At 55.9% G+C, this 17770-nt stretch overlaps 5 protein-coding genes across 5 annotated transcripts; 2 read left to right on the forward strand and 3 right to left on the reverse strand.

The window, feature by feature from the left end:
* Positions 1–680: 680 nt before the first annotated feature.
* Positions 681–1916, forward strand: KD926_007365 (lytic polysaccharide monooxygenase auxiliary activity family 9 protein; the record flags this gene model as incomplete). Its single annotated transcript, XM_053100212.1, has 3 exons — positions 681–861; positions 912–1606; positions 1665–1916. The coding sequence occupies 3 exons, from the start codon at positions 681–683 to the stop codon at positions 1914–1916; spliced, it is 1128 nt and encodes a 375-aa protein (XP_052956076.1).
* Positions 1917–2198: 282 nt separating this feature from the next.
* Positions 2199–6642, reverse strand: KD926_007366 (DUF3433 domain-containing protein; the record flags this gene model as incomplete). The annotated part of the gene is made up of 3 exons (XM_053100213.1): positions 2199–4039; positions 4153–6215; positions 6497–6642. The coding sequence occupies 3 exons, from the start codon at positions 6640–6642 to the stop codon at positions 2199–2201; spliced, it is 4050 nt and encodes a 1349-aa protein (XP_052956077.1).
* A 1234-nt stretch (positions 6643–7876) lies between these two features.
* On the forward strand, positions 7877–9865 carry KD926_007367 (acetyl-CoA synthetase-like protein; the record flags this gene model as incomplete). Its single annotated transcript, XM_053100214.1, has 1 exon — positions 7877–9865. The coding sequence occupies one exon, from the start codon at positions 7877–7879 to the stop codon at positions 9863–9865; it is 1989 nt and encodes a 662-aa protein (XP_052956078.1).
* Positions 9866–10367: 502 nt separating this feature from the next.
* KD926_007368 (sugar porter family MFS transporter) lies at positions 10368–12333 on the reverse strand (the record flags this gene model as incomplete). Its single annotated transcript, XM_053100215.1, has 5 exons — positions 10368–11131; positions 11231–11616; positions 11670–11705; positions 11816–11980; positions 12032–12333. The coding sequence occupies 5 exons, from the start codon at positions 12331–12333 to the stop codon at positions 10368–10370; spliced, it is 1653 nt and encodes a 550-aa protein (XP_052956079.1).
* A 2941-nt stretch (positions 12334–15274) lies between these two features.
* KD926_007369 (putative hydrolase) lies at positions 15275–17560 on the reverse strand (the record flags this gene model as incomplete). Its single annotated transcript, XM_053100216.1, has 8 exons — positions 15275–15572; positions 15635–15765; positions 15816–15956; positions 16009–16224; positions 16274–16677; positions 16735–16919; positions 16982–17198; positions 17257–17560. 8 exons carry the CDS (start codon positions 17558–17560, stop codon positions 15275–15277), a joined length of 1896 nt encoding a protein of 631 aa, XP_052956080.1.
* Positions 17561–17770: the final 210 nt, after the last annotated feature.

Below are 17770 nucleotides of genomic sequence, written 5' to 3' on the forward strand. Positions count from 1 at the left end.
CCCCTCTGTGGCGCTCCAAGTCTGGACAAACCAACACATGCCCAGCCCTGACACGATGAGATGCCCGGCCCTTTAATTCTACGAGCCAAACGCCACGAGCGCCACCGGATTGAGGGCGCTTATGCGGTCCCACGGAGAATTCGGGCATTCTTCCAACCAGCATGGAGTCCTGGTCCTTCAGAGGTAACCCCAGACCCGGGATTCCCACTCACCTGAAACGCGCATCGATTGCTGTTGCTGTGGCACAAAAGGGTTTTCCCATGCGATTGGTAGTTTGGCTCCCATTTATTTTGCCCACGCTCGATTTGCCAAGGGTGACGGATCGTAAATCAGGCCCCCAAATGGGTCGGAATGGACCTGGGCGGACCCTTTTTCGCCCTTGTCTAGGCGCTGGCTCTGAAATCTGAATGATGCAGGGTCAGATGGGGAACGAGGTGTAAGGTAAGACTGTATATATAGCGGGTTGCGGTCCCGGTGGCCATCGCCAGAGCGTTGGAATAGAGTCACACCCTCCTTCCTTGTTTTGTATTCTTTCTGTGTTGCAGGCAGACAGTCCCTCCTTTATTTGCTATTCCGTCTTTCCTTCTTTTATATCTGCTGCGCAGATTCCACTCCTTTTTTGCTACCTTGAATCCTTTTTTTGATCTTTAGAATTCCGTGTCTTCTTGCTTGATTGCATCATGCATCTTCGACTCTCCCACCTGCTGGCCCTGGCGCCCCTCGTGGCCAGCCACACCACCTTCACCAACCTGTACGTTGACGGCGTCAACCAGGGTGACGGTGTCTGCGTGCGTATGAACCCGGATGCGGAGAAATGCACCTATCCCATCGAGCCGCTCAGCAGTAAGGACATGGCCTGCGGTATGTCTCCCTCGATAACTCCCGATACCCTCCCATCTAACCCGGTCTAGGCGTCCACGGCGAAAAGGGCGTCAAGCGCATCTGTCCCGCCGAGGCGACCTCGCTGCTGACCTTCGAATTCCGCGAGTGGACCGACGGCTCGAAGCCCGGCTCCGCCATCGACCCCAGCCACAAGGGCCCCTGCGCCGTGTACATGAAGCACGTCGACGATGCCAGCGCCGATAACAACGCCGCCGGCGACGGCTGGTTCAAGATCTGGGAGATGGGCTACGACGAGTCCGCCGGCAAGTGGTGTACCGAGAAGCTGAACGACAACAAGGGCTTGCTGTCGGCCCATATCCCCGAGGGCCTTAAGGGTGGCTACTATCTCGTGCGTCCCGAGCTGTTGGCCTTGCATGCCTCCCAGGACAGCCCCGCCGATCCCCAGTTCTACACCGGCTGTGCGCAGGTGTTCGTCAAGGGCAGCAAGAACGGCGTGGTGCCCGAGGGCGTCCACATCGGCGAGGGCACCTACGACGTGAGCAACCCGGCGCTGACCTTCAACATCTACGAGTCGCCCATGAAGCTGCCCTACCCGCGCGTGGGCCCGAAGGTGTGGTCCGGCGCCGGCAGCAAGGCTCGTCGCGAGGCGAACACGAAGGTGGTGCAGGACAAGGGCCTCAAGCCCGAGGGATGTATTCTGGTGCGCGACGACTGGTGCGGCTACGAGGTGCCCGCCTATGACAACGAGGATGGCTGCTGGGCGGTAAGCTTTTCTCTTCCACTCGACTGATGAATGCCAGGCTGACGCGGAAATGAAACAGTCCTCGTCCAAGTGCTGGGACCAGTGCAAGGTCTGCTGGGAAACCACGCTGCCGACGGGCGGTGCGTCTTGCCAAATCTGGGAGGACAAGTGCAACGCCCTGGACGACGCTTGCAACGGTGGTGACTTCCACGGACCTCCCAACAAGGGCAAGGATCTGACGCCCACGCCCAAGAAGCCCCTCGGATCGCTCGAACCACTCGGCGAGGGGAGCTCCAAGCGATCGGAGCGCAGCCGCCGTTCGCGTCTGTAAAGCGGGCAGGACTGGTGGTGATCGTGGATGGAGAAGTCCAGAGGCTGCAGGGGTGGGTGGGAGAGGGATGTAAGTAGTGTATGTCCTATGTCGTATAGGCGTAGGAAAATGTAGTAGTGGATGAGGGATCCTCTGGATAAGACCCGTTTATTCAAAAATCCAATCACACCAAATCCCGATATCCAAAATATTTCCCGTGAATCTATGTACAGTACAAGCTCCAAAAATGTCCTGTTCCCCCAAAATGCGTTTTCTATAATACAAGTATCATATCTCATCAAATCATGAAAGGCGTCGCCCCGTCTCGTCCAACTCATCCAGCTCGCGCAGCTCCACGGGGCCCGTTTTCCCAACGTCGGGGGGCTCTCGCTCGGACGGGGGCTTTTCGGGACTGGGTTCTTCGTCCACGGCGTAACGCCAGCGCCCGTCCGCGCCCAGGAACATCCGGAAGCCGTACCGCTTGTCCAACCCGTTGAGATACTCCCGGCGCCGCTGGCTGGACCAGCCGTTGGTGCCACGGAGGTCGTCGCGCATGCGGCTGTTGGCCACCCACGGGATCACCGCCCCGATCGACCGCGGGATGCGCGGCCCCTGGAACCGGCCCCGGCGCGTACCAAACACCACCAGCACGACCAGCGTGTCCAGCGCGATAATCAACAGCGCGATCGCCAAGGACGGCACCGACGGCACCATGGCCCAGGTGTTGTAGATCAGCGTGGCGTGGTCCGCCACGGTCGGATTGGCCAGCGGCTGGAGGTAGTTCCGGCGCCAGAGCGAGAAGTACGTGCTGTAGACCCACTGGTAGACCGTCTGCGACATCAACATCAGATCGTCGGCCACCAGGGGCGTCAGCGCCGACTCCCGCTGCTTGTACAACCGTGCCACCAGAAACCCGGCCCAATCGTAGGACGAGACAAACCCCTCGTGCGCGTCCGGATCCTCGCCCACAAAGCTCTGCGGGATCGCCGCAAACACCTTGTTGAACTGTCCCAGACTGATGGTGGCGTTGTTGAACATGGATCCGTCCGTGATGGCGCTGTCGTTGACCGGGTCATGGTCTTCGATGTGACCCTTCTGATCGAAGGTCAGATCGAACCGTTTGAGGCGCACGCGCGGCTCACACTGCAGCGCGATCGTGTTGGAGTCGGTCGGCGGCGCGTGGGCCGTGTAATTCCATCGTCCGACAATCACCGTCGTCGTCAACTGGCACTCGTCCCGGTCGTGATCGTCTTCGGGCACCGGGGACAGGAAGTGGATGGCGAGTGCCACGTCCTTGTTGTTCTTGGTGAGCGGGTCCATGGCGGCCACGCACTGTCGGCTGGCATTGTGGAACGGCCGATACTGCCAGGCCCGGGACCCCGTCGCCGGGTCCGTCACCAGGTCGTCGGCCACGGAGAGCTGTCGGCATTCCAGCTCGGCGCCGACGCCCAGGGTTCTCGCCGCATACATGGCATCGGGGTCGGGGTTCTTGATTTTGAGCGGGACAAACGAATAATTGGCGACCGTCCACGGTAGCATCGGCACGCCGCTGGTGATACTGGTCTGGATCAGGTCGTATTCGGTGAAGTCGGCGGCAAAATCGGTCTGACGGAAGACGGATTGGCTGTAGTTGGTGAGCAGATTGTTGGTGGGTAAGTAGGAGTCGGTCAGCTGCTGTTCGAAGAGCCCGCCCGCCACTACCGTAAGGATCGTGTTGGCGGCGCAGGCCAGCGAAACGAGACCTAGCAGGAGGTTGCGGTCGCGGATGGTTTTGACGAGCACAGCCCATGGATTCTGAGCGGCGTAGTTCATCGAGAGGGACGACTTGGCCTTGGCCTTGCCGCGTTGCAAGTGCACCCACGGCTCCAGGATACTGACATTCCGGTGGATGGAGTTACAAAGGGCACCGACCGCCGACGCCACCACGGACGGGAGAAAGGACAGCACGACTTGGAAGAAACTGGAGTCCGACTGAGTGAGGTGCTGGAAGCTACCCTCGTGGGCCAGCGACGCGATGATGAGGGACATGACGGTGATGACGGCGGCTAGGAGGAGGAATTCGACGATGAAGATGGGGATGACGAGGAAATGCGGGCGAGGGTCGAAGCGAGTCCGGATTTGATCACCCAAGCTGACGGGGGAGCCTGTTAAGACGTTAGTATCTCGAACTGGAACAAACAAACAAGACTTTAAATTCGTAGAAGCAAATAAATATGATGGACGAAGGCAGGAGACAGAGAGCAAGGAAGGGACCTACCATCCGTCGTCACAATGTCTACCCGTCGCCCCATGGGTCCGTCGTGCCAGTACAGTCGGTAATTGCGCAGGTGCACGCGCAGCTGACGGGTCGAGAATTGGTGAAAGTCGGAGGCGGGATCGCCGAGGATGTTGGTCGGGCTGAGGACGTCGGTCACCATGCTGCACATGGCGCCGATCGAACCCGGATCGCCCTGCATGATGTTGTCGCGGGTGCGGTAGAAGTAGACCATGGTCATCGTCATGAGCACGCCCAGGGCCAGGATGATCTCGGACCCCATCGCGGCAAAGTCGACTACGGCGATGGCCACCTGCCGCGTCAGTCGCAGGGCCGGCATCACGGTGGGAGGCACGTCGGGGTTGAACAGACGGCTCATCGTCGTCAGAAATGTCTGCCGCGTCCCCCTCAGCACTTTGTTCTTGAATTCATCCTGGCCCATCACGGAGGACGTGTCCAGGACGAGGACGGGGTCAAAATCCCCCATGTCCTGGCTCACGACGGGGAGCTCCGTGATCGTGCGGTCGCCCATCGTCCGGTTGTACTGCATGAAGATGATGTCGCTCGTATAGGGTGCGCGATGGGCCAGGAGATCCTTGAACTCGTCCAGGTTGAATTCGGAGCGATCCAGCGAGCGGACGGTCGAGTTGTAGACCTCGATGCCGGTGATGGAGCTATTGGCGTGCATGGACACGGAGGCGTTGGCTTGACGGTAATCCACGGAGCAGGCAAACATGGTCGCGGAGGAAGTATACTGCGTACCCAGGTCGGCGATGGCGTCGGCATCGCCCTGGGTGGCATTGACGGAAATCAGTACGCCGTACAAATCGAACGGATTGCAGCCGCGGGCCGTGAAGGCTCTCCGTTCGTCCTCCTCGATCAGGGACCGGTTTGCCTGGACGGGCTCCCAGTAGCGGATCTGTAGGAAGTCGGTGGACGGGAAGAAGATGCTGTCGTAGCTGAAGTCCAAGGTGCAATCTTGCGGGGCGGCATCGAGGTGCTCGAGATGGACGCCGGTCACGTTCCATTGGACCCGTGGGAGTTTGGGATCCGTTTGGTTGATGGCGACCGTCAGGCTGTCGTTGGTAAAGACGTCGTGGCAGATGGATTCCACCCAGTACACGGTCTGGTTGACCGTCCAGACGGTCGACTCGCGGCGATCGTCGCGGGGGATCTCCACCGGGGCCATGGCGTAATGGGAGGACCGACCCCGCCGCACGCCGCCGCTATCGTCGTCGCCCCCGTCGGACGCGGCGTCGAAGCCGATATCTTCCTGACTCGAGATCCAGCGGGCCTGGGTGTTCAGATCGACCAGGGTGGGCCACGTTTTCATATCCTGGTCGGTGACGACGGTGACCTCGCGCAACTCCAGCAGGGTACTCTGCAGGGCCGGCAGGATCATGCGGATCAGCAGACTGAGGCAGGAGACCAGCAGGACGACCCAATGGCCGCGCTTGGCGGAGGTAAGGGGCGTGATGACGGTCTGGCCGAAATTGTAGTTGATGAACAGCACGGAGGCGGGGGCGCCTTCTGGGCGGGAGAGCTGGAAGTACGGCTCGAGACGGAGGACGTCGAAATCGATGAAGGACCACATGATCACCAGGGCCAAGGCGACGATGATGGGGACGTAGTTATAGGCGAAGGACTGGACGCTGGAGACGTCGTCGGTCGCCTGCATCAGGACGAGGCCTCCGTACTGGTCGGTGTACCGACGGAGGGTCTCGATGGTGACGAACATGAGGAGCATTATGGTGGCCACGATCGAGAGGTATACGGGACGCAGGGCGAACGGACGCCATGCTTCCTTGACCGAGCCATTCTGGGCGTCGGAGCGGTTCGATGGGAGACGTTCTATCGGGGCGGACACATTGAGGCGGCGAGTCAGCGTGGGCTCCGGCGGGAAAGAGAGACAGACAGACGAATGCTTACCGATAACGGGTCGCCAGAGGTCGCGCAGTTTCTTCCACGGATTTCTGGACATGCTTGAGGGGCGAGCCCCGGGGACAGACGGCGGTGATAGGGAGCCAAGCACGGCGGCATCACCCACGGCGGCAACAATCGGGACGCTGGGCGAGGATGACGCCAGGGAGCATGGTTATGGACCGGCGGCAAGGATTAGAAGGGAGCAACGCAGCGGGCATGACGGACGAAAGCCATGGGGGAGGAAGAAGAAGAGGAAGAAGAGGAGGAGAGGGAAAATGGCCAGGAACAGACGCGCGCAAGGACCAGCCGCGAAGCCACCGAAGTAGACTGGAGTTGGAGTTGACAGCCCGAGAGTGCCAGAAGAGGCTGCGAGTGAGAGAATCAAGGCAGTGCGAGCCAGAGAGAGGAAAAGGTGACGACGCACGACGCTGCGATCGTCCCGGCCACTTCCCTCTCGGGCGGCGCTTCCCCCTTTCGGGCGCCCTCTGCTGACCCCTCATTGGCAACCGTCCGCACCGCTGCAGAGAGGAGCAGCCAATGATCGCCGGGGACCCGGACCCACTGCGGCATCTGCCCCGATCATTGGCTGCAGATCCGCGCACCATGCCGTTTGAGTAACGCCCGGCGTCCCAACTGGGTTAGCGTCGCGTCGCACCGGCTGGACTGGGTGGCCCGATCGGGCTAGCGGCCATCGTCCACGGACTGAGCGGATTCCAGAACATCCTTTTTCCTTTCACGCTCTGCCGTCGGACGGTTCGCCCTGGGCTGCTGCCCGTTCCATGGCTGTCCCCGTCAGGGTTTTCAGTTTTTGTCCAGGGACGGGTGGAGTGAGCCCTCTTTGTTTCAGGGGACTGGGATCCGTCAGTAAAGAAAGAAATAAATAAAGAACAATTTAATGATAGGTGAATCCTAATAATAATTGCAGATACATACTAACATGGGCCCTATGAAATGGACTCTGTTACCCTGCTTTAGTGCGCTCCCACGCGAGGGTCCCAGGGTCCCGGTTGACCCTGATCTACAGCCGGACGGGGTCGAAGGGCCATAGCCGGTCGATCTCTATACTGAGGATCGATCTGTACACCTACGCACAAGACCGTGGTGTAGAGGTCGAGTACGATGTACTGACGGTTTAAATAGCTTGTTAGTCATGGCAACAGTGGTCACTCCCTTCCCGGACGAATACGAGTCCAAACATAGATCCCCGGATATATGAAGAATCACCTGACCCCAGGCGCACCAATCCGGCCTTGGGCTAATGGTCGCACGGATCTTCAAGGCTTCACCCTAGAGACCTGCAAGTGCTGCTCTAGTGCTGACGTTCAGCTGCTGCTGTTACTTCTCCGGAGGAGTCCTGTGCTGCCGAGGTGCCTACCGTGGGGTGAAAAACAAGATAGCAGTCCAAATATCCCCTATGACACAGTAAACGGAGGGTTAGAACAACAATGCCCACACATAGAAACCCGCTTCACCACCCAGTCTCGAGTATGACGAAAATCATGACTCTAGACCGGGAGTGACGATGTTCCTAGGAACTAACTCACCTAAGCTTACCAGGCTGCTAGCGCTTCCAGGTGAGCACGCTCGGTTCCGAGTCTCACCTGGTAGATGTCACGGAAAGATCAGGGAACCACCCGATTGCCAATGCGACCATACGAGCGCCGTAGGGACCAAGGAAACTCCCGGTCCTTGCTGGTTGCACGCCAAGGCGCCCCGACATGATGCCCTTTGCCCCTCATCTCCTCCCGACCTTGAGTGTCTCCGTAATAACTGTGTCTGTTTCCAACTGATTCCCGCATCGACGATGACTAGTGACACTGTCCAACCCAAGGCTCTGGGCCGGCTCCTCGAGGCAGTCGAGGCCAGGTATCCGGGTCACGTGGCGGTACAGTCGCCCGGCCAAACGGATCATCTGGGTCTTGGTGTCAAGAGTCCCTCGACTAGCCCGCAGCCCGTGAGCTGGACCTTCTCAGACCTTCGACGTGGCAGTACTCAACTTGCCTCACGCTTGCGAGGCGACGGAGTCCAACCCGGCAGTCGCATCGCGACTTTCCTAAACAACCAGGCCGAATGGGCGCTCCTTTTCTGGACCAGCGTGCGCATGGGATGCCGGTTTGTACCGCTGGACCCGAGGGTCCTCGGACAGCCCGCCATTGTGTCCCATCTCCTGCGAAGCATCGACGCTGCTGCCATATTCGTGGGGACCGTGGAGATTGCCCGACAAGTCGACGAGACATTGACCAAAGAAGGAAAGCCGCTGCCGGTCTCCGCGTATCTGGTCTCGTCGCTTGCGGAGGATGAACTGCTGCCTGCTAACTGGAGGACCTTAGGAAGCGTCATGGTAGGAGCTGAGATGGAGGAATCGGAGGTGAGCATCGAGAAAATTGACCTAGAGCCGGGCGATACCATCTTGATCCTAGCCACGAGCGGTACCACAGCATTGCCGAAGCTATGTCCTCACACGTCCATCACGCTGCGTGCCGCCGCACAGGTCTGCCAGCCTTTGCGAATCGATGCCGAATCTTCGCTGTGCCAGCAACTTCCTAACTTCCATATCTTCGGCATCTTCCTGAACCTGGCATTTTGGCTGGCCGCGGGTAGGCTGATCGTCCCCAGCCGCACGTTCGATCCCCAGGCCACGTTGAAAATAGTGGCATCAAATCGAAAGGTTCACCTTCCCTGCGTCCCATCGATGTTGCAAGCATTAAGATTGCAGGTCTCGAAGGCAGGAGAGAGGCAAGGTTCTGGACCGTACGCAATAATCATTGGGGGCGCTGTCATAACGGTGGAGGCTTTGGTGACTGCCAAGATGCTGCAGCCGCAGATGATATTTGTGGGGTATGGGGCAACCGAAGCCGTGGTGGCTCCGCTTCACCAGCTCGACGAAGGGTGTGTTAATATGACCGGCCATCCCGTCCCGATCGCCAAGGTAGACTCGGAAGAAGCCGATGTGCGCGTATGTGAGCCGGGATCGCGAACACCCCTGCCCCGCGGGCAACCCGGGGAAATACACCAGGGAGGACTCGGAGTGATCGAGGGATACCTTGGTACCGACGAAGACAAGAGCTCGGACTTTTTTGAGGAAAGTGGAAAGAAATGGAAGGCGATGGGGGATCAAGGAATCATTAACAGCGACGGTCACGTCTACGTTTTCGGGAGGTGTGATGATATCATTATCCGCGGAGGAGAGAACATCTCACCTTTAGCAATCGAAGAGTGCCTTTTGACGATCCCAGAAATCGACGATGCCGCCGTGGTGGGAGTTCCGGACCCCGTGGCCGGCGAAGTGCCCGTTGCCATCGTGCGACGGAGAATGCCAGGCATCGTCCCGGTGAAAAGGCTTCAAGCCGTCGTAGCGAATCGACTGGGCCGTGCTTTCTCTCCAACTCTGATTCTGGACATACGAACCGACCTGAGTCGGGATAGCTTTCCAACGACGGCGACTGGAAAGGTTCAGAGGAAATCGCTGAAGGAATTGGCGTTGGGTCATATTCGACATTTAACGACCCTCAAAAAGGTGCGCCTGTCAAGCGACCTGACGAAGGAGATCACGGGCTCTTGGGCGACGGTGACCGGTTTAGCCGAAGAAGACATTGACCCCGAAGCTCCGGTCACGACCTTCGCGGATAGTATCATGCTGATGCAGTTCCTGAATCAGGCCCAGGTCCAAGGATGGAGGATCACGCGGGAGGACATGGCCGAGTTGCAGACGGTTCGAGCGCAGATCGAATTTATAACCGACCAGAAGTTGGGCAAGGAGGGTGGTAGCGTCTTGAGTGTCTTGAGTCGATGAGAAGGAGAGAGAGAGGACGGAAGGAAGGAATGAATGAAGGGAAGTACGTAGCCTAGTCTGTCTGTCTGTCAGTGAATAGTTAGTTAACTAACACCTAGTTAACTAGTTAATTATCCCCCGGCTGAGTCAGTGGCAGAATAATGCATAACTAGATCAGGGGATTGTTCTGCCGAGTGGTCTCCGGCGGTGACAACGGCGGTCTACTCCGTACTATCTATCGGTTCGCCCTTTTGCTCTTTCACTCTCCCGCATCTTCATTGACTTGGCCAAATCAATCGGATATTGTCCATCTCTACTACATGCGTTGTATTACAGTGGCACTTATGAACCTCTTGAATTTCAAAATGAGCTACGGAACGACTATTACTGTTCATTCGGGTTGATGCGCTCGTCAACCACATTTCCTTCCTCTCTCTCCCCATCAAATGACACGTATGAATTACTTTCTCCAACTCACCAGATACCGAGCGTCCATGACTGGAACTCCTACAATATTCACAAACTATGCCAGAGACTTGTCGTTCTGTGTCACCTCTGGCTCGGTCGTCGCAGGCGGCGAATTCTCCCCATGCGGCTGTCCCTTCGCGTCCATATCGCCCCTCTCTAGCTGCTGGACGCGCTGTGTAGTGATGCGAGTCTTCCATGCCGGCGTCCCGATATACCGGATGCCGTGGGGATCCTCGAACATCGCCTCCGTCTCTTCCAGCGTCTTGCCTGCCGTCTCCGGGAACATGAAGAACACGTGAATGAACATGGCGGTATTGAACACCCCGAAGATGATGTATGTCTGCCACCGGATGTTGGCAAAGGCTGGCGGCGTGAACAACCCCAGCGCCGTGTTGAACGCCCAGTTGCCCGACGTTGCCAGTGCTACGCCCTTGCTTCGCAGACGCAGAGGGAACAGCTCGGGAGGATACACCCACGACGCAGGGCCCCAGCTTGGGGCATACGAGGCGACGAACAGGTAGGTGCATGCGATGAGACCCTTCGCGGCACCGCCGGACAGACGCATGGATTGCTGGGCAACGCCGTCGATGCCGCCTTCCACCACCTCGCCGTGGACGGCCATGATAGCCCCGTTGGCGTACATGAACGTCGCCATGAAGACGGCGCCGACGAGCAACGTCGGACGTCGACCCCATTTGTCGATCCAGATCAGGGCCGGCAGTGTCATAAACACGTTAATTATGTATTGGATCGAGGAGGCAAGAAGATTGGCATCGCCAGAGTAACCGGCCATTGCAAACACGTAGGTGATGTAGTACACTTTCGGCCTTTGTCAGCATTGCAGGGAAGTGAAAAAAACGAGAATCGCTGGAGTTAAAACGAGAATCGCTGGAGTTAAAGCGAGCCAAATGGACGTACTCATAACATTCATTCCAGTCAGCTGAGACCAGATCTGCGTGAACAGGCCGATCGTGGTGCGGTTAATCATATCCGGCTTGAAGAGATCAAAGTACGTGACGTTCTTAAAGCGACTCTCCAGCTCGCACATTCCTCGAATATCCTCCAACTCGAGCGCGATGAACGGATGGTTCATATCGCCCTTGGCATGCACCAGAGCCAACACGCGATGACATTCTTCCCAGCGGTCTTTGCGCGCCAGCCATCGAGGCGATTCCGGCAGGACCATCATACCGCAGAACAGGAAGATGGCCGGGACCATCTGGAGCGCCCACGGAACCCGCCAAGCAGCAGGATTGTATCCCCAGGAGGTGCGCTCGCCGATGTAGGAGCAGCCGTAGGAGATGCTGCACACGTTCGGTCAGTATACCTGCACATCCTTAGGCTGGATGGGACTTACTAGAACATGATAAGGATACCCCACGTGATCGCCCACCTGCGACGTTACGGACAGGAGCCCCGTGGTTAGAAAGGAGCATTCTTTGCGAAGAAACTGCCTGAGATCCGGGGAAAGGAGGTAGGAGGATCGCCCAAAGGTGGACTTACTGCTGGATACCCACGAGTCGGCCTCGCTTGGAAGGCGGTGCCATTTCACTAATGTACACAGGCACCTGAGCAGACTCAATACCGACCGCAAGACCATTGATCACACGGGATGCGACCAACTGGCCGATGTTCTGCGACGCGCACATGATGGCCGAGCCGATGACCCTCCCTCTGTCAGTACGAAGACAAGCTTAGGTGGGGGTGATAAATGCTAACCAGATGATACAACCGACCATGATGGAGGATTTGCGACCAATGCGGTCAGACAAGAAACCGGAGATGAGAGCGCCGAGCCAAGAGCCCGCGGCCATGGCGGCTGTGATACCTCCCTGGACGAGAGACTCGGGACCAGAGCAGTTTTCATTCTCGTTGAAGGGAGGCCCCTCGGGGCCCTGATTGAAGTAGCATTTGTATGAGTTCTCGTTCAACTGAGCTGACATGGACGAGATATCGAAGCCGAAGAGGGCGCCGCCGACCACGGCGACGCCGGCGATCACGTAGATGTTGCCAATAAGCATGGCTTGGCCACAATGTCTGGGACAGCCAAAGAAAAAAGCCAAAGAAAAAGGAAAGGGAACGGGGCACGGAGAACAGGAGACACGAGGTGGGGAAACGCTGGGAGATCGGGTTATATACGTGTTGGTTGGATCTGGGGAGGGCCATGCGACAGACAGCATTCCCCTCCGTCTCGGGCCATCAGCTCACATCGTGACTCGAGGAAATCACCTCCTCTCCTGACGCGTTGCATAGAAACCCAGATGGATCCTCATCCTGGGCATTCCTTCTCGGGTTGAAGTCGCCGCGAACCTATCGACGCCTCCCACCTCATGGCGACCGCCACCGGTGCTTGACTCACGCCAGGAAGTTAATTGTCGCATTGGACGAGTCATGCCGCCATGATTCCACCAATCTGGGGAACGACGAGGGCTCGATCGAGAGACTGATTCGATGGACACCCCCGCATGGACCTCTCCACCCCCGGGCTGCACTCCGGACTTGTTGGCCATTCCTGCGGGGATTTAGGGCGCGGCGTTGATCCTTCCCCGACACGGCTATGCCGCGGTGAAGTTGCATCGCGTGGTTGTGGGCGTTACATTCAAGCTGATTAATTCGGGGAAACAAATCCATGGTCAATGGGCTGACCGAGAGTCCGACATATCTGAATTATCTTCCGATCGTTCCAGCATAGTACTCGCTTCGTCCTGGGCTTGGGTAAGTGGCGTCAGCCACTCGCGTTAGTAGATTGTTCAGAGCGTCGCCGGCCTTCTTGGGGACCGTTTAGAGCATTGGCGACTAGAACAATTTAGTTAATAGGAAGGGGAGATTAGTCTTCACACACACGGTTTTAGGTTCAATGATGGCGTTGTCTGAGGAATAACGTGCACTCCTTGGCTCTCAGTCTTGAAAGGATTTTGACATCCGACTTGTTATTCGAATAACCACCACCACGTGTCTATTCGGACGGACCCTACATCGCTCCATGGGACCTGCTGATCTTACTAGGATTCCACCCTCCTCGTCGAGTACCTTGAGAAACGCACTCCCGAAAGCTCACCGCGTGGCCAAAATAGCCCCTCCATAGGGAATTCGTGAAGCCTTCGCGGCTGCTTTCGCTGTAAGGGTTTATATGACGTGAGATCTATCGGTCGTCTGTCTGGCCCCTCTGGCGATCCCAATTCAATCTCCTAGGATCAAATCTCTCAAAATCTTGGCAGCTCCGTGCAAATTATCCGATTACCGAAGTGCTAGGGCCAAAGATCGTTGCGTACCATATATTTGGAATGCCTCGCCTAGGATTGCTATTGTTTCTCTTTCATGCAAAGTTAGATATTTATAATTTCCGCGAAGCTAATTGTCTTCTAGTGACATGTTGATCGTTGATGTCTCAGAATATTTTTCAAGCGAATTTTCAGGCTTTCAAACCTACGACGGTTAAGAGCAAGGCCCCAAGGATAATAGTTTGAAAAGTTTGAAGGAAAGGATCTTGAATACCGCCCCCTAGAAATGTCCCGGTCGACTACGAACAATAAACAACCCCTGCCTCTTCATTTGCACCCATTATCTGAATTGAACCTTCTGAATATGGGCTTGAAGTTCAATAAGCCCCAAGACCGAAGGATCTAACTGGTAACCTGCTTATCAGAGAAAGCGTATGACCACCAGTGAAGAGATTACCCGAAAAGGGGCATATCTCGAAAATCGCAAAATCATACCGGACTGATGGGCGTTCATGCTGAACAGATAGAGTTAATGAGGATCACAACATCCTGACCATGAAGTGCCTTTCCGATTTCAACCCGCAAAAAGAATGAACAGACCCCGAGACGCGGTATATATTCCACAATTGTTCAAAATTAGTTCGGTGAAGACACGTAGCCAGGCTCAGCAATGATTATCCCACATCATAATATTTCGCCATTGTTGTAACCAAGCAAATAATCTCCAGATATTCATTATCCAAGTAGTTTCCAACAGGATACCGTCAAACTGCGCGTCAGGCCCTGAACTGCCAAGCCTACCAGACAGAGATGAACAAGTCTAGGATCAAGGAGACGCGACCGATCAGCCATTCTAGAATGATATAGGAACAATCTAAACGCTACCCATGCAATCTTCCCAGTCAATTCGTCAAGGTCGTTCATACGAGGCAGGTCATACGACTTCCGATCTGAAAGTCAGCCTGTCAAGATCCCCAGCACGATCCACGATCCATGGAAAAGCCCCTTTGTGAAGACCCATCAGCGCCGAAGGTGGTATCCGAGGGGATGGACCGGTCTCGATTAAATAGTGAGGTCTTCGAGGGTGTCAAGGCGAATTGCCTAGTCTCTCTGTGATACTGTTTTTTTTTTCTTAGCACCATAATTCCCATCGGCACTCAGCTCACCGTCATAGGCGTGGGAATGAACTCACTGCGAAAGCTGAAGCCGGGGAATCCACTGCCATCCGCCAGATCATCGCGACCCAAGTTAGATTCCTTGTCCTGCTTATGAAGCATATCTTAACCACCGACCGTGAGTTCGAGAGTGGATAAATGGTGATTGTTGGGAATTAGCTTCTTTAGACTCAAGGCGGAAATGCCGTGGCGTGGATAGCTCGAATGGTAGGAGTTCGTGATCTGAGCGAGAGTCATGGCGCTCGTATTTCGGTTAGTTGGCCTATTCAGACTTCTCTAAAATCGAAAGTCGATCATAAGCTGAGGGATAAATGATTGGAGGTGTGGATTCACTATTCAGTCCAAGGGTGAGGGGAATGAAGGTGGTTAGTCAAATGGTAGGGATGGCTCACACCCTGGTGAATGTGATACATCACACCCAGCCCATCACTCCCGACTTCCAGATCACTTTGCTTAAAATGGCTGCCTGTTCACCGAACATAAAAATGGTATCATTAACTAATATGTACCTATATCCAATGTGTCGAATTCCGACAGAAGAATAGTAACCACTAAAGATGCCTCGTTTACTCAATCATGGACGCGTTTCTCCGCTTCTCCGCTGCATCATAAAGCCTCTGAATATCGGCTTTCCACTGCTCCTCGTCCACACGCTTGACCCGCCGGTCGTAAGTCATCAGTCCGTTGACTTCGCCCTCGACGTCGGTGGTCTGCGTCCATACACCTCCGCTGCAGTCAAACCGGCGCACTTGATCCTGCAGCTCGGACAGCAGAAGGTGGCTGCGATAGTTCCATGCGTCGAGGGTCTCGTCAATCTCGTACGTCTCGTTGATAGAGTTGATGGCCTTCTGGTTGTTCCAGAGGCTGCAAGGGGAAGTTAGTCATGGCAGCGATCGGATGGAGTAGAAAAGGCGTTGGGTACTCACTTCTCAATAGAGACGTTAGAGCCGATACCACCGAACTCGCCTTGAAAAGCGATGCGACTGGGATCATACGGCCGAGACTGCAAAGAGTAGAAAGGAGTTCCACATTGAGGATTGGCATAATGATGGTTGTCCTGAACCGGTGAGCAGTAATCCTATGACTTTAGAGAGATTCAATACTTACGCTGAAGTCGCCAGCACCGTGATCAATCCAACCGGAGGTAGCAATGACAAGACGATTGGGATCCAACTGCTTGACACGCTCAGTGAGGGCAAACTCAGGATATCCCTCAATGAGTTGGCCCCAGCCCTCGTTGTAAATGACCTACTTCATATTAGACCTGCTCGAATAAAGCAAAGCCAACTAACAAACTCACCCAGGTGACAATGCTAGGATGACTCTTGAATTGGTTCACCATCAGCTCCAACTGCCGGGTGAACTCCTGCTGAGCCGCCCCGTACGGAAGGATGGTGACGCTCTGGCAGGCGGCGTCGGTGGTTGACTGCAGGGGACGAGGAGAGGGCATATCCTGAATAACCAGGATACCAATCTCATCGCATGCGCGATAGAAGAGTTCGGATTCAATTTTGATCTGGCTCCCGTCAGCTTCAACGAGACGTTAGGTCTCCTGGTTAACTCACGTGCTTTCGCAGCATATTAAATCCCAAACCCTTCAGCACTTCTAGATCGTACACCATCGCTTCGCGATTAGGAGGAGTGTACAGTCCGTCCGGCCAGTACCCCTGGTCGAGAGTGCCAAACATGAAGGTGAACTCGCCGTTTATTAGGGGTCGCCAGACGCCGTTGACCTTGCCCTTGGAGATGGTGCGAAAGCCTGTGTAGCTGGTGATTATGTCCTTGCCCATCTGCACGGTGACGTTATACAGCGTTGGCGAGTCCGGACTCCACAGCTCGACATCGCCCACCTCGAATTGGAACGGCTTGTCGGAGGTACCGCGGTGGAAGGTCAGCTTGTCGTCGCCCTCGTGCACGGCGATCCTGACAGCGGTGGCATTACCGGTGGCGCTGTGCACGGTGACGTTGACTGATGGCACCATCAGCATGCATGCAAGTAAGCATTTCCCTTATGAAGTTGACTCACCTTGACCGTCCATGTTCGCGTCCAGGTCCAACCGCACGATATGGTTCGCCGGGGCCGGCTCAATCCAGACACTCTGCCAGATGCCGCTGCAGGGCGTGTAGAAAATGTGCGAAGGATTCAGGGTCTGCTTGCCCATGGGGATGACGTGCCCTTGTTGATCGGTGGGGTCGTGCACAAAAACCAATCTGCGATGGTTAGCGAATGTCAGACGCTTTTAAAGGGCATCAGCCTGGAGAGTTTGACGCACAGTTCATTTTCACCGTCGAACTTGATGTGAGTGGTAACATCGACTGAGAAATGAAAGTATCCGCCCCGGTGGAAACCCGCTTGTTTGCCATTGACGAAAACAGTGGCTTCGTAGTCAACAGCGCCAAAATGCAGCAGTACATGCTCACCACTCCAGGAGTCGGGCACGTTGAACTTTCGAGTGAACCAGGAATAGAAGGTATTTTTGCCTTGAATGCCTGTGCGAGAATTAGTCTCTGCTTACGGGCAACGGCGGAATCAACAAGTATAACTGACCAGACAGTGCACTCTCCAGGCAGGAGGGGATCAAAACCTCGTTATCGAGAGCCTGTCCAAAAGGAGGACTACCCACTGCATCCACATTCGCAGCTCTGCGATACTGCCACAAGCCGTTCAGATTCTGCCATTTGGTCCGTTGCAATTGCGGGCGCGGATACTCCGGCCAGGGCTCAGTGCCAACATCCTCCGTCCAGGGGGTATCGAGAGGAGGAGTCTTTAGCTTATAGGGCACGGTTGTATTCAGAGCCGACGCACCAAGGGCGAGCCAGAAGGAAAAGATGTAGAGAGCTAACCAATGCATCGTGTGGGTAGCAGTCAACTAGTTGATAGTTTGAACTGCCGAGCGTTTACAGAGTGCACTGCCGCACATAAAGATACACACAGAAAGACAAAGGGACAGTAAAAAGGGGTCAGTAGGGGCATCGGGCAGCATGCACTCTATTTATCTGCTAGACCCATCGTGAGCGCCTCGGCACGCAGGGCAAACGATGATAAATCCCCGCACAGTATC

This window comes from Aspergillus affinis (assembly GCF_023601865.1).
Source record: "Aspergillus affinis strain CMG 70 chromosome Unknown NODE_42_length_251493_cov_91_322052, whole genome shotgun sequence".
In the NCBI taxonomy this organism is placed as follows: domain Eukaryota; kingdom Fungi; phylum Ascomycota; class Eurotiomycetes; order Eurotiales; family Aspergillaceae; genus Aspergillus; species Aspergillus affinis.